Here is a 12,940-nt window from a genome sequence, read left to right as displayed (position 1 = left end):
CAAATTGTAAGTATGCAGTTTACAAGAATCACAAACTTTTAATAACACTTTTTACTGGACTAAGCTCTGTATATATTATATAGGTAACCTGTCATCAGTTTTTTGACATTAAGTTATTGCAGGTTCCTGTAGGTCACAATACACATAACACAATTATCTATTCTCATTAAGAGTAAACAGCTTCATTTTGTAAATATATGTAAATCAACTAGGGCAAATCAAGTGGGAGTTTAATAGAGCGCATAGAGATTTTATTACCATATATACTCGAGTATAAGCCGACCCGAGGTACCTAGTTTTACCACCAAAAACTGGAAAACCCTATTGACTCGAGTATAAGCCGAGGGTGGGAAATGCATTGGTCACAGCCTTCCAGTATATAGCCTGCCAGCCCCTTTCTGTATATTGCCTGCCAGCCCCTTTCTGTATATTGCCTGTCAGCCCCCTGTTGCCGGTAAAAAAATAATAAAGTTACTACTCACCATTCCAACGGGCCGGACAGCTCCTCTTCATCTTCATGCCGCAGGTCCGCGGCAGCTCCGTGGCCGCGCCTCTTCTGTCTTCATGCCGGCTCGGGGCCGCGACAGCTCCGTGTGCACGGCCCGCTCGGCGCACTCTGTGACTTCAACAGCGGATGACATCACAGTAGAGTGCCGGGCCGTGCGCACGGAGCTGTCATGGCCCCGAGCAGGCATGAAGACAGAAGAGGCGCGGCCACGGAGCTGCCACGGACCTGCGGCATGAAGATGAAGAGGAGCTGTCTGGGCCGTCGGAATGGTGAGTAGTAACTTTATTATTTTGTATACCCGAGTATAAGCAGAGTGTTGAATTTTTAGCACAAAAGTTGTGCTAAAAAACTTGACTTATACTCGAGTATATACGGTATGTACTTATGGTTCTGAACCTCAGGACATTTTCAGGACCCTGCAGGATCATAGCTTTGGATAAAACATATGGAAATAAAGCACAGTAAAAATAACTAAGGTCTTTCATGTCATATTCCTCATAGAATTTATGTATCAGCCTCAACCCATTTATCAGAACCAACCTACTTAAATTTGTTCTATTAGACAGGTCTCTGCATGTATATGTACCTGTAATTTTGCCTACTGTGAGAGCTTTAGCCTTTCCCTACCACTATGCAGCCTTCTGCATATGTACACAACTTCCTATTTCTCACCCCCTCAGTCCATCCTAATGGCAACTTCCAGTGTGCCTTTTTTCTCTTAGTCTGTCTCACTGAATAGACATTTAACAAAGATCCACAAAGAGTTGGCAGACAGCACTAAAGGAAGCATCATGGATGATGGATCAGTAGTTGAACATTCAAGATTATTATTAAGGCAGTAAAGGCACATTTCTGTAAAAGAGTGGCTAACCCCTTTAACAGTTGAATTGGAAACTAATTTGTATGTTAGTATTTTAGAAATAAAAAATATAAAAGGAACCTTTAAAAATCAAAGTAAAAGTCTGTAAACGTCAACACAAAAGAGATAAAATTGGCTTAGCCAAAAACTCTGATTAAATTAGCATTATTTAGAATATAATAAATATATGACTTTTATATGAGTATTAAGTGTGCCCATGCGATCACATGTTATTTGTGGAGATGCCTGGCAGTAGAATTTAAAAAATTAAACATGGTGCCTATTGAAATAATATTTTCTGCATGATGCGCATTGTTGCAATTTCCCGCTGTTGCCGAACACACTAGCTGAAAATCCAGAACAGAATTTACTTGCAATGAATCCCCAACGTATGAAGACCATTTTGTACACCGGTAGTGTACTTGCAGACATGAACTACACTTGCTCAGCTGTAGTAAATGTTTGCCGTATATCTCATTTTACTTTTAGTAAATAACTGCTGTAGATTCTATATTTATAGTGACATAACATCATTTGCAGAGTGCCAATAAAAATAACATGCTTTGGTTTCAATTGTCACTGCATATTTTCAATTGTTCATCACCTTCAGGTTCCGACACAAACATAGGTTACATTAATGGTTTTAAAATGATTTGTCGGACTGAAGCCTTGCTCTTGGTCTCAAAATATCACGGAAAGCACAGTACATTAGCTATAAATGTCACATCCAGTGGATATGTTATCCAGGCAGAACTTTTCTCATTCCAAACCAAATATTGGAAAGAAAACAGTCCTTCTGGTATACCATTATAAAAGGTCACAGGTGAAATACCCAGTAAACAAAAAATTGTGACAGAAACCTAGGGAAATAATGTAACATATTTGTAAGCTTTATACACGGATCAGTGCGGGTGTCAGATATTGGGCACCCACTAATCTGATAATAGTAGCCTCTATCTCACTTCCCTATATTGCATTCTAAGAGGCCACTTAGAAATGCTTGCATTTTTTCATTAGGCAGTAGATTGGGTACAAACTTGCCATTTTTAGACACCAAATCGAGTCCAAAACAAGTTAGACAAATTTTCTGAAATGGTGGCTACCTACTTCTAGCATTAGCCCCAGAGTTTAGGGTGAGGGATGGGTGTAGGGGAATAAAAAAATATGTACAAAAAGTTGAGCAAACACAGTAGAACTCTTTCATGAAAAATGGGTGTTTTAGAGGACTAGAGGGATACATATACTAATAGATATACCAACTTATTGGACAAATGGAGAGATATCGGTTTGGAATGAATATATTCTGTCCAAACAAAACATTTTTTTAAAAATACGGTGAAGCACCTCTGGAATGATTCACTAATCTCCAATGCCAATCAAAAGGACAGTAATAGCTGTACAGATTGGCCAATTAATCTGGACGTCGTCACATATAATCCTTACAATTCCAGACTAAGGAGCCATAGGCACTTTGTATGCACCAATTTGATGCCTTTATAATTCACATAATAAGCCAGATATTGGACCAAACCACATTATGCCTTTTCATGCGGTGGTCGCTTATTTTAAGGTATGAGCATGAGAAAAAGGCGCTGTTTTTGTATATAAAGTTTAGATTTAACATACATTTCTATTTTATTCACAATTGAAATGGTAAAGAAGAGAGAACATTTTTTTTTTGATTTTTAGTTGCCTCTTCCACTTTGGTTCCACTGAAAGCATGAAAAGAAAATATATATACTTTCCATTCCCTATCTGGGACTTCAAGAAGTTTCAACCTTATTAGTGTATTTTGATGGGGCCCTTATGTATAGGTGACAAGAGTCCTTTAATTTATTTTCTAGACTTTCTGCTGGAAGCAGGTTTATGGGATATAGTAGGTACATCTAACTAGTAGGATCTGTCCAATAACTCAGAGTAATAAACCGAGTTTCCATTTCATCTGTCATCCGATGCGCACAAGAATTATATCAGGCCCTGCAAATCTTTATCATTCTAAATACTTTGTTAGATTATAGACTTTTCCATGTGCAGAGGACATTATTTGATTTGGATCGGAATAACTTAAATTTTATCGTGTAAGTTTTATAACACCCATGAAATCCCTATTTAAAATTCCTTGCTGGTCATTACTCTCCCAATGGGAACAAGCTCACATTGTATGTCATCTTTCTCACAGTAAGACTTCTTGTGCAGTTTACGAGCACTGACAAATTTTGATTAAAAACACGATAGTGCGTCTTGCAAAGAAATGAATCACATGAATGACGCTAGTATATTGCCAAAGCTAATGTAAGAGAAAGCAATGGGAATTCTAGGCCGTATGATTAGGAGAAGCATTGCAATCTTGGCAGGTTATTGTGAGGTGATGTTTGCGGCATGCTACAGACAAAGAGAAGCCAACATTGGAACACAGCACTTTTACACTCACACTGTGGCGGTAGAAGGGGTCAACTTTTGTAGGATATTTGTCAAACTGCAAAGGGATCAAAGCAAATGGTTATTACTGTGTCTCACAAATGTATCTATAAAGATCAGGATTGTGTCACGCTGCTTAAGAACCAAGAGCTCTGTCTGCGGCCCATGTACAGCGCATTGTGAGCAAGTCCAGTGTTTAACCTCCACCGAATCTATTATCATTTCATCCTGATGCTTTTATGAGATAAATAAAAGTCTGCACCAAATGCCCTGTACACAAAGACATTTTTATAGCTGCCTTGTATTTTATTTTTATGATAAAAGATGATCCCTATAAATACATTTCCCTACAATAACATTACAATACTGCAGCGAGACTGCTGCAGTCACCTTACAAGGAAATATAGGATGGCATTGGAAAATAAGCATCCCCTTTATGACCTGTTTACTGGTGTTGTTCAAGCACAGCCTTGTATTTATTTATACACAGCTCTGACAATTTTACTTCCATAGACAGAACTATTCAAACTGCACAGGGCTTGTTGTCTATTTATCCATGGTATCAACAAACTTCACTTAACATATGGTAAATTTTGCCATTTTTCATCATGCAGTAAACTTAGACTGTACTGAGTCAAAGGTAAAACCAACAATATGGAATGATCCCATTTTTTTTTCTTTTTACAGCCAACATGTTCTTTAACGTTGTATTATGTATTGTATAGGTCAACCATTGGCCTAAGTTTACTGAACAGTTCTGAAAATGCATATATATCTAACCCATAGACACACAAGCTTGTGTCTAGGAAGAACAAGATAAGCCTCTTCCAGACATTTGTGTCATCTCCAGGATCAATTTCCTCTACATGTACAGGTGATTTGACATTTGTGAGCCCCATACATATAGACCACACCTAAATCCTCAATGCTAATGTTTCGGCTGTTATTATCTTTTTAGCTAATAAATCTATCCAATAGTTGCTGATCTAACTGCTTCTATGGGGACTGAAAGCAAAGGAACATTAAAAATTGGTACTCTTGTCCTTTAAAAAGGAACACCATTCTGAGGCATGACTGTAAGGTTACACCTTGGCTTTGGAACTTAACCACTTCACACCTGCCATACAGCTATATCCGCTCTATTTGCAGATGCCCTTGCAGCTACCCCTTATATATATATTCTTCATGGCAGTGTTAAACTTTATATGGTCACATCTTCTGAACCATGGCACCTAGAAACACAATTCTGATGTCATATTAAAGATGCGAATCTCATCTTTTTTAGAAACCTAACCAGATATAGATTATAGTTACAGTAAACAATATGATTGTACAATACAGATCTTAATTCCCAACTGTAAATTTAACAGTGGATATATTCAGTTCTGTTTCACCTGTTTAAAGATATGACATTAAAGTGAAGATTATCCTCTTTAATAGAAGAACTGTTTGTAGGTGCTAGGGTTCAGAGATATGACTGTTTGAAGTGAGCCCCCTTCAGCCTGTCAGCTGAAGGCAAAAAGCATAAGGAGCTGCACAAGACACCCTCTAATTCTATCTTTGATCCTAGAAAATGGTGAGGGATTGACATTGTTTATATTAATAAAATATTTTGGAAAGGGTTAAGCAAGTGGACTGCTTATTTAAAATAATTAAAGGGAAAAATGCTTTGAAAAGCATATTTTTTTTCATTGGTCAATTCTGTATAAAAATGTTGTTAACAAAATTGTTCTATCAAGTTAAAGTCTCACAGGTCTTGACAAAAACAAAGTAAATATTGTTAAGATATGTAAAAGGTATCTTCAGGTCATTCAGGCACCAATGACCCTCTGTAATACTGAATAACATTTTCATAAATTTTTTTTACTACTTTTCTGTATTTAGTTGCTTATGAGATCCAAATAGCTGGAAAATGTGAAGCGTCAGATTCCCTTAGCAATGAATTCTTTTTTGATGTATTTGCTGCATAAATCTAGGATAAATCTCTAGCTCTATATCTAGGAGAGTTTGATAAATGATGGCCATAAAGCATTTTTTATATTCCTATACAACTATAATTTATCCACATTATATCATTTATATATAAAAGATGGCAATAGCAAGCCTCTATATTTTATGGATTTTTGGCAACTAAGATTAATAATCAACCACAAGTGTATTTTTACATGTTTCCCAACTGCTTTACTAGCAAGGTACGTTGTTGAACTTTCACTGTATATCAGAAAAGAGACATAAAAGAGGCAGAAGTTTAAGTAAGAACGGGCTATATAACGGGCCTTTAGATTTAGAAAAAAAATAATAATAAAACCCAAAACCTGTAATAAGGTAGTGTTATATCATACAAAATGTGCAACAACCAGACTAACAATGAATAGAGTTGTGTTCTACTTATCCTCACATTTCTGCCTGGGGTACGCACCATGGGCGGTGCTGGAGTCGGCATAATAGCGGTAGGCGGGATGGCGTGCGGGAAAGGTGTGAAGGTGTGCTGATGTGTGTGCTGATGCGTGTGCTGGTGTTGATGCTGGTGTTGATGGAATTCAGTCCTCAGATATGGTGGTGGCCCTAAAGATGCCCCACGATCTGCACTTTGAGAAGCCAAAAAGCGAGTGTTCAGCTCTTGTCTGAGAAGGTCTTGCTCTGCAAAGAGAGTAAGAAAAAGAATTGAAATTACTATTTTAAAATAGTGTAACATAAAAGCAAAAATATTCCTCATTTACATATAGCAATGGGTGTCCAAAGATTAAATTTGCTAATTATTGCACTTGTCACATGCAGTAGACATTTAGCTTTTTAAGTACCTGAGTAAGTGCTGCTAGCTGGATGTCCTGGAACTGGGAGGGTCCCTGAAGTCAGTGGAGGTGGAGGAGGTAAAGCAGCAGGTGGGGCAAACATATTTGGGTGGTGCTGGTGAGCAGGAGGTTGGATGGTTGGTGTAAAGCTATGCAAGGGACTGTGGCTTGGTAAAGATAGAGGATATGGTGAGGGTGATGGGTGATGAGCCAAATGGGATGGTGGCACTTGACTTTTGGCAGGAGTGCTGCTTCTGCTGCTGCTGTAAAAGAAAAAGTATAATGTTAAGCAAAGATTAGGGCATTATCCATTTTGTCACAATAACTACCTATATTTTTTAGAAGGTCTGAACAAAGATGCTTGTGGAATACTTGCAATAAATATGGGCAAGGCTATATAGCAAGCTTTTCAGGTAGCCTTGTTTATTTTGGTTCATATAGATATATGTTCCAGTATTGCCTATGTTACTTTAATTATTGCTTAATTTATTGAGTGTAATTCAAAGGGGCATCAACTTTCCTAAAATATAATGTTAAGAGAGAAAAGTCATATTTTACCAACCTTAAACTGTTCACACTCAGGCTGCTACTGTTGTAATTGCACAATGCCTGGGTCAAAGTTTGAGAAGGAGGTCGTGCTTGCACAGCTGGAGGGCTTGGATGAATATGTGGTTGAGATACTGGCTGAGCCTTTGGTGGGGGTTGAACTTGTGGTTGAGGTGGTAATGGTGTTGCACGCTCTACTGGAACATGGGGAAATTGACAGGGCTCAGTCTGTGTCTGTACTGGTGTCTCTGACTGAGAAACTACAACCGGTCCAGGAGAAGACAACAGCAATGGTTGTGTTTCCAATTCAGTTTGAATAGTTGGTAGTGACGGTGGTCTGAGTTCTTTGCACACTGTTGTCTCAAACTGCAGCTCAACTGTGCTGTCTTGACTCTTTTCTTGACTTCTTTCTAGTCCCGACACTTTTGCTGGAACTGAGCCATCTTTGCATTTGTTTGTTGTCAGTAAACTGACACCCAGTTCTGTATCTGTAATAAAAAGGAGATATATATCTGTATTTTCATTTAGTAAAAAAAAGAAAAATAGAAATTCAAACCAGCCTATAAACATGAAATTGCTTAGACTGCAGAAACATAATTTTATGCATAAATAATGTAATTTAACTGTAAGCTGCAGAGCTTTGGAAATGAGCTCACATCCTTCAACTAAAGATAACCACAGGTGACATATCACATTGTGAGCCTCATTACCTATCTAAGACCAGCTGTTAATGAGTAAAGCAGAGTTTCGAACATATTGCAGTAGAGAGCAGATGTGTTCTGTTTCCTACACTTACAAAAACACCTTTGTAGCTATTCTTATGGCTCGCCCCAAATGTTGTTGTAATTGCTAAAGTAGGTGCATAAATAAGCTAAAAGTGTCTAACCAGATGAAATCGAAAGATGCATAAAAATACAAATTGTAGGAAAAAGATCATTTTTGCAAACATTTTGTCAACTGTATTTATAATACTCAATACATTTAAAGAGAACCTGTCACCACATTTTTATACATACAGCAAGTGACAGGTTCCTATAGAGCCCTATTAAATAACACCCTTCTTTTAACTAAAAATGGTTTCCCTTACATCCACATAAATCAACTTTATGTTATGTGACCATGGTGACATCATCACAGGTCCTTTAGCCTCCTTACATTAGCAGACTATACACCATGTATATATCTGATCACATGAAATCACAGCAGCCACCATGGACTTCTATTTCTCTCCATTCTACATGGGGGTAGCTGTGATTTCATGTGATTAGATACATACATAAGGTAGAAATTGCAGATGTAACATGACCGTAGATGATGTCATCCTTTTGATATGGTGATGTGACTTTAAGTGCCCAATGATGTAACAAAGCTCACCATACAGCAGAATATTATATTCTGTCAATCAGGAAAAAGGGCAGGGTAATGCAAGTAAAATTTAATATGCACGACTCAATTACTTTGAATGACTAGGTTTACAAACTGATTTTTGTAACATTGCAGCCTTACAAAGAAACCATTTAGGGATAAAAGCAATGTTTTTTAAACATAGTTTTTAAACATAGTCTTTATTTTGGGTGGGTTAATTTGCATTTCAGGTTCTCTTTAGGTAATATTTTTAAGACAATGACAGTGTTAAGATTAATGACCTTGAATTTATGACAACCACATTAGGAAATACAGCCATGGTTAACAGAACAAATGAATATCCTGCAATCTACGTTAAAGGGGCCGTCTAAGAAAAGATTTCTTTATATATGGCAGGGCGCTTTAAAAATAAAAATAACTTATACTTACCTTTCTCCTTGCTCCAGTTCTCCTGCGGTGCTGCATGTCACTCCCAGCTTCTCTTTGTGTACTGATGAGTTTCAGTACATTAGCAGAAGTGCGGCAATAGGTGCACATATCCGCTGGGCTGTGACTACAAAACGCTGTAGACGTGTGTCACCGATAGCCTCTGTTTACAAACAGAAGCTGCCAAAGACGGACAGAATGGGAGTGTGGAGAGAGGTGTATAGAAGTTTCTTTTTATTTTTAAAGCTCCCACAAATTGCTGGACAACATCTTTAATGGCAAATTTCTCAAATACTTTTGCTCTGCAGACTTTTTTTTTTCTTTTTGAGAGAACTTAATTTTACTATATATTTACAAAATAAAAATATCTTAAATGTAGTAGGAAATCCTTTCATTGCGCCTTCAGGGAAATTATAATCTAGAAATAATCAGTCCCAGATGCTAAAATTGTGTGTGAGTTCACCACTTACGTCAATCCTCACAAGGATTGAGGAGTTGCTGCTTAAAGCAATGAATCCATTTATATAAATTAAATACAAAACCTGATGATTTGGTGAACTGTCAAGTCCCTTTACTGGACGCTCATCCTGTGCCCTTCCATCCTGTGCATGGCTCAAATGTTATAGCAAATTGTATGGCAGAAATGATGCCTATAAACCTATTGAGTGTGTATTTAATATAGATAGATGTCTGATAAAATAGATAGTAAAAGAGGTTTTGGGGCAAGAAGAAATATAGTCTTATTGGTGACTACATTTCATTTTTTATAAATTAGTTTTTTTATTCATTCATTTTTTATCTATTACCGTATTTTTTGCCCTATAGGGCGCACCGGACTATAAGGCGCATTAGTCCGATGCGCCTTATATATGTAATAATTACATATATAAGGCGCATCGGACTATAAGGCGCGGGGTCCGGCGGCCGGGGGCGTGGCGGAGGTCCGGGGGCGTGGCGGAGACCCGACGTGACGCGGCGACGGGACGCGGCGACGAGACGCGACGCCGAGACGCGACGGGGAACGCGGGGAAGGTGAGCGGGGAAGGTGAGGGGGAGGTGAGGGGGAGGTGGAGGAGGGCAGCGGACCATACTTCCATAGGTCCCCGCTACCGGAGACAGCAGATCTCCCGCTGGAGATCTCCGGTAGCGGGGACCTATGTAAGTATGGTCCGCTGCCCTGTGCCCAGCGCCATACATAGGGTGCACCGGACTATAAGGCGCACTTTGGATTTCCACGGAAATCCAATGCTTTTAAGTGCGCCTTATAGTCCGGAAAATACGGTAATAACCAAAAATTTCCAATATGTGCAATGTAATCTAATCAGATAGATTGTAAGTGCCTCTAATGACCCAGAGTGCCAGTATCAAGCTATTTGAAATAAATGAATGTAAATGTGTCACGATGCAAACAACTGTAGATATAAAAAAGCAAAAACACAAAGTAGTAAAGTAGTAAATTCTGAACATAAACCTTGTGTTTATTCGTGTCAACATTACTTTTACTTCAAACCTATTATTCTCTGCCTTCTGGCTTATTTTAAAGCTTGCAAATACAGTTTATTGAAAAGGAGGGGGGACGGGGGTTGTGGGATTTCATGGTTGTGATGCTGCCTTTCTACAGAGCACTGAAGCTCCATCATTAGGAGATAACACAATAGGGGATCTCACTTGGAACAACTAAAACTAACTATATCAACATCACCCAAGGGGAAATATTGTCACTTTCTGCTGCTGTCATGTAAATATAGCATCTGCAGCACATATCATTAAATCACACACCGTAAAGGGATTAGCAAATAAAAAGGCCCTGCAATCCAAATATATTCAGAAAAAAAGCAGTGTAACATAGGTACAAAACAAAACCTTTCCATCAAATAACTGGAAATATTAAGAGGCAGTCAAAAACCTAATATGAGCAGAAGCCGTTGTTTTCCCTAAGCGCCTTTCTCACAGTCCCAAATGATACGTTCTAAATCTGCTTACACAGGTAAAGAATAATGAAATACATATCCTAGCTTTAATTAAGACTCCAGGGCTTTCCGAATGAATATAGTCTATGCATAAGTGGAGTCTCCTGGGATTTAATTTGTCAGTTTTTCTAATCTCCATAAAAGAAAATATGGTAATGATAAGCTCGCTTGAAAAAAAAAATTGTGATTTTCCCTCCCCAACTACATAATCTTCTGTCGTTATGCAACAACAATGTGCGTCTCACATCTATGTATGGAAAGGCGCCTATGTGTTGGATTGACAGAACATGCAATTATCTTTCAAGTAAGGGCTCACATGTGAAGAGTAGGTATGAAGTCTTGACTTCATTATTCCTTCCAGTAATTGAGTTATTCTCTACCTTCACGTTTCCAGCTATAGCTGAAACTACCATTGTCTTCTCTTATAACACAATAACAATAGGAGAAACTGCAGAAAATGTTAAGCCAAAACAGAAGCAAACACCCCCCCCCCCCAATAATGTAAAACTCTGCCTTTGAAGAGTATTATCACAACTGATCACTATTTTACTGTATATACTCCATTAGGCTATAAAGGTTCCACGCTTTTAGACGCAATCCAATATAAGGCAATAGGTGAACTCACTTGTCATGCATGTTACTGTATACTGCGACGTGGTTTGCAGATAATATGATTTGAGCAACGAGAATCACAATTTGTGGTGACACTGACACTAAAGATATATCAGCTCAGGTTCCCATAATGCAAAATGTTATACAGAATCTGAGCTGAATAAAGAATTACAAAGTTAAGCAATACATCAAAGATGGCTTGATGATATAAGTTTGTTAGGCTAAAAGCCAAATCCTATTGCATTCTTGGCCAACACAGAAGAGGGAGTAAGCTAAAGACAGATACCATTGGTGAAAGTCTATGGCAATTTGATGCAAAATAATCTGCCATGTTATAGCTAAGTAAGATAGAACCTTCTAAAATGAAATACGGTAATGTATGTTGAAATCTAACTGTCTGATACTCCGATCCAACCAAAACGGTTGGCATTGGCAAACACAGATTTAAATATGACCAAAATAAGGTTGTTATGTGGAAGGAAAAAAAAAATCTAAAATTAGTCTTCAGCACAGCATACGATGTGTATATTCTGGCATGTAGAGCTTCTTTATCAAAGCCAAACTTGCACCTCTCCTTATTGGCTGGCAAGACCTATGGAGGTTAGCCACCATATAAGCTTATTAGCATGTGTGACAAAGCTTCCAAAAAGGTTCATCAACCCAATCATTTATTTTTTTTTTTTTTAACTATTATGGATTGTATGAAGGGTCCAGTAGCCATTTCTAAGCATTTCTATAGGTGCTTGCACATGTTTGGTTATTACTTGTTGAGAAAAAAAAAAATGTAAATATATTTTATTAAATTGCATAAAAGAAAATAAGATATCCCAGATTTTTGCTCACTTTTGTAGGAATGATGAATACATGAATATATTATATAATCAATAACACAAAGATGAAAAACAGCCTCTCTGTGAATTCCTCCAGAGAGGCCGTGAATCCCGTTCATTTTTGCACAGATACATTTTCTATTATTTCTTAAACTATCCATTTAACAACTATAATTTGCTGTCAGCTGTGCAATTCATAAGCACTTTGTTTTGAGCAGTAACTGTACTGTAAGTGTTTATTAAAGCAGACTTCTTGTATTAAATAGGCTGGCAGCGTTCCCAACATACAGGCTCAAGGCACAGAAATTAATACGCTGACATTTAATGTTAATAAAGGGTCTGAACAATATGCGCCTCTTCAAACTCCTTGTTCATTTGGAATTTAATTTACAGGGAAAATGTGCTTCTCCGCATCAGCTGTGTTGGTAAACATGCATTAAAATTGACAGTCATATAGCCTCTAATCATTTAATAAACTTTTAACCACTGATAATATGTGACAGGATGGCTTTTTCAAAGAGAACCTTTCTATGAAGCTTTAAAGCAGGTGCTTCAGTTGGTTTTCAGCTAAAATTAGTCGGCAACACAAAAAGGAGACATGTTCAAAGTCAAGG

General features: G+C 37.8%; 1 protein-coding gene across 9 annotated transcripts in view; it reads right to left on the bottom strand.

Moving 5' to 3' along the window:
- AUTS2 (activator of transcription and developmental regulator AUTS2) overlaps positions 1–12,940 on the bottom strand; it is a 959,393-nt gene that overhangs the window by 18,588 nt on the left and 927,865 nt on the right. For 4 of the 9 annotated variants that reach the window (XM_072136188.1, XM_072136185.1, XM_072136192.1 and 1 more), the window contains 4 exons: positions 7,140–7,611; positions 6,587–6,840; positions 6,184–6,425; positions 3,799–3,843 (listed from right to left, as the gene is read on the bottom strand). In XM_072136188.1, the coding sequence (XP_071992289.1) occupies positions 3,799–3,843; positions 6,184–6,425; positions 6,587–6,840; positions 7,140–7,611 (1,013 nt within the window). The remainder of the gene's footprint in view (positions 1–3,798; positions 3,844–6,183; positions 6,426–6,586; positions 6,841–7,139; positions 7,612–12,940) is intronic. The other 5 variants (XM_072136190.1, XM_072136187.1, XM_072136186.1 and 2 more) reach the window with 4 other exon arrangements.

This window comes from Engystomops pustulosus, chromosome 2, assembly GCF_040894005.1.
Source record: "Engystomops pustulosus chromosome 2, aEngPut4.maternal, whole genome shotgun sequence".
In the NCBI taxonomy this organism is placed as follows: Eukaryota; Metazoa; Chordata; class Amphibia; order Anura; family Leptodactylidae; genus Engystomops; species Engystomops pustulosus.
The sequence above is the reverse complement of the archived record's forward strand: the minus strand, read 5'-3'. Positions and strand labels throughout refer to the sequence as shown.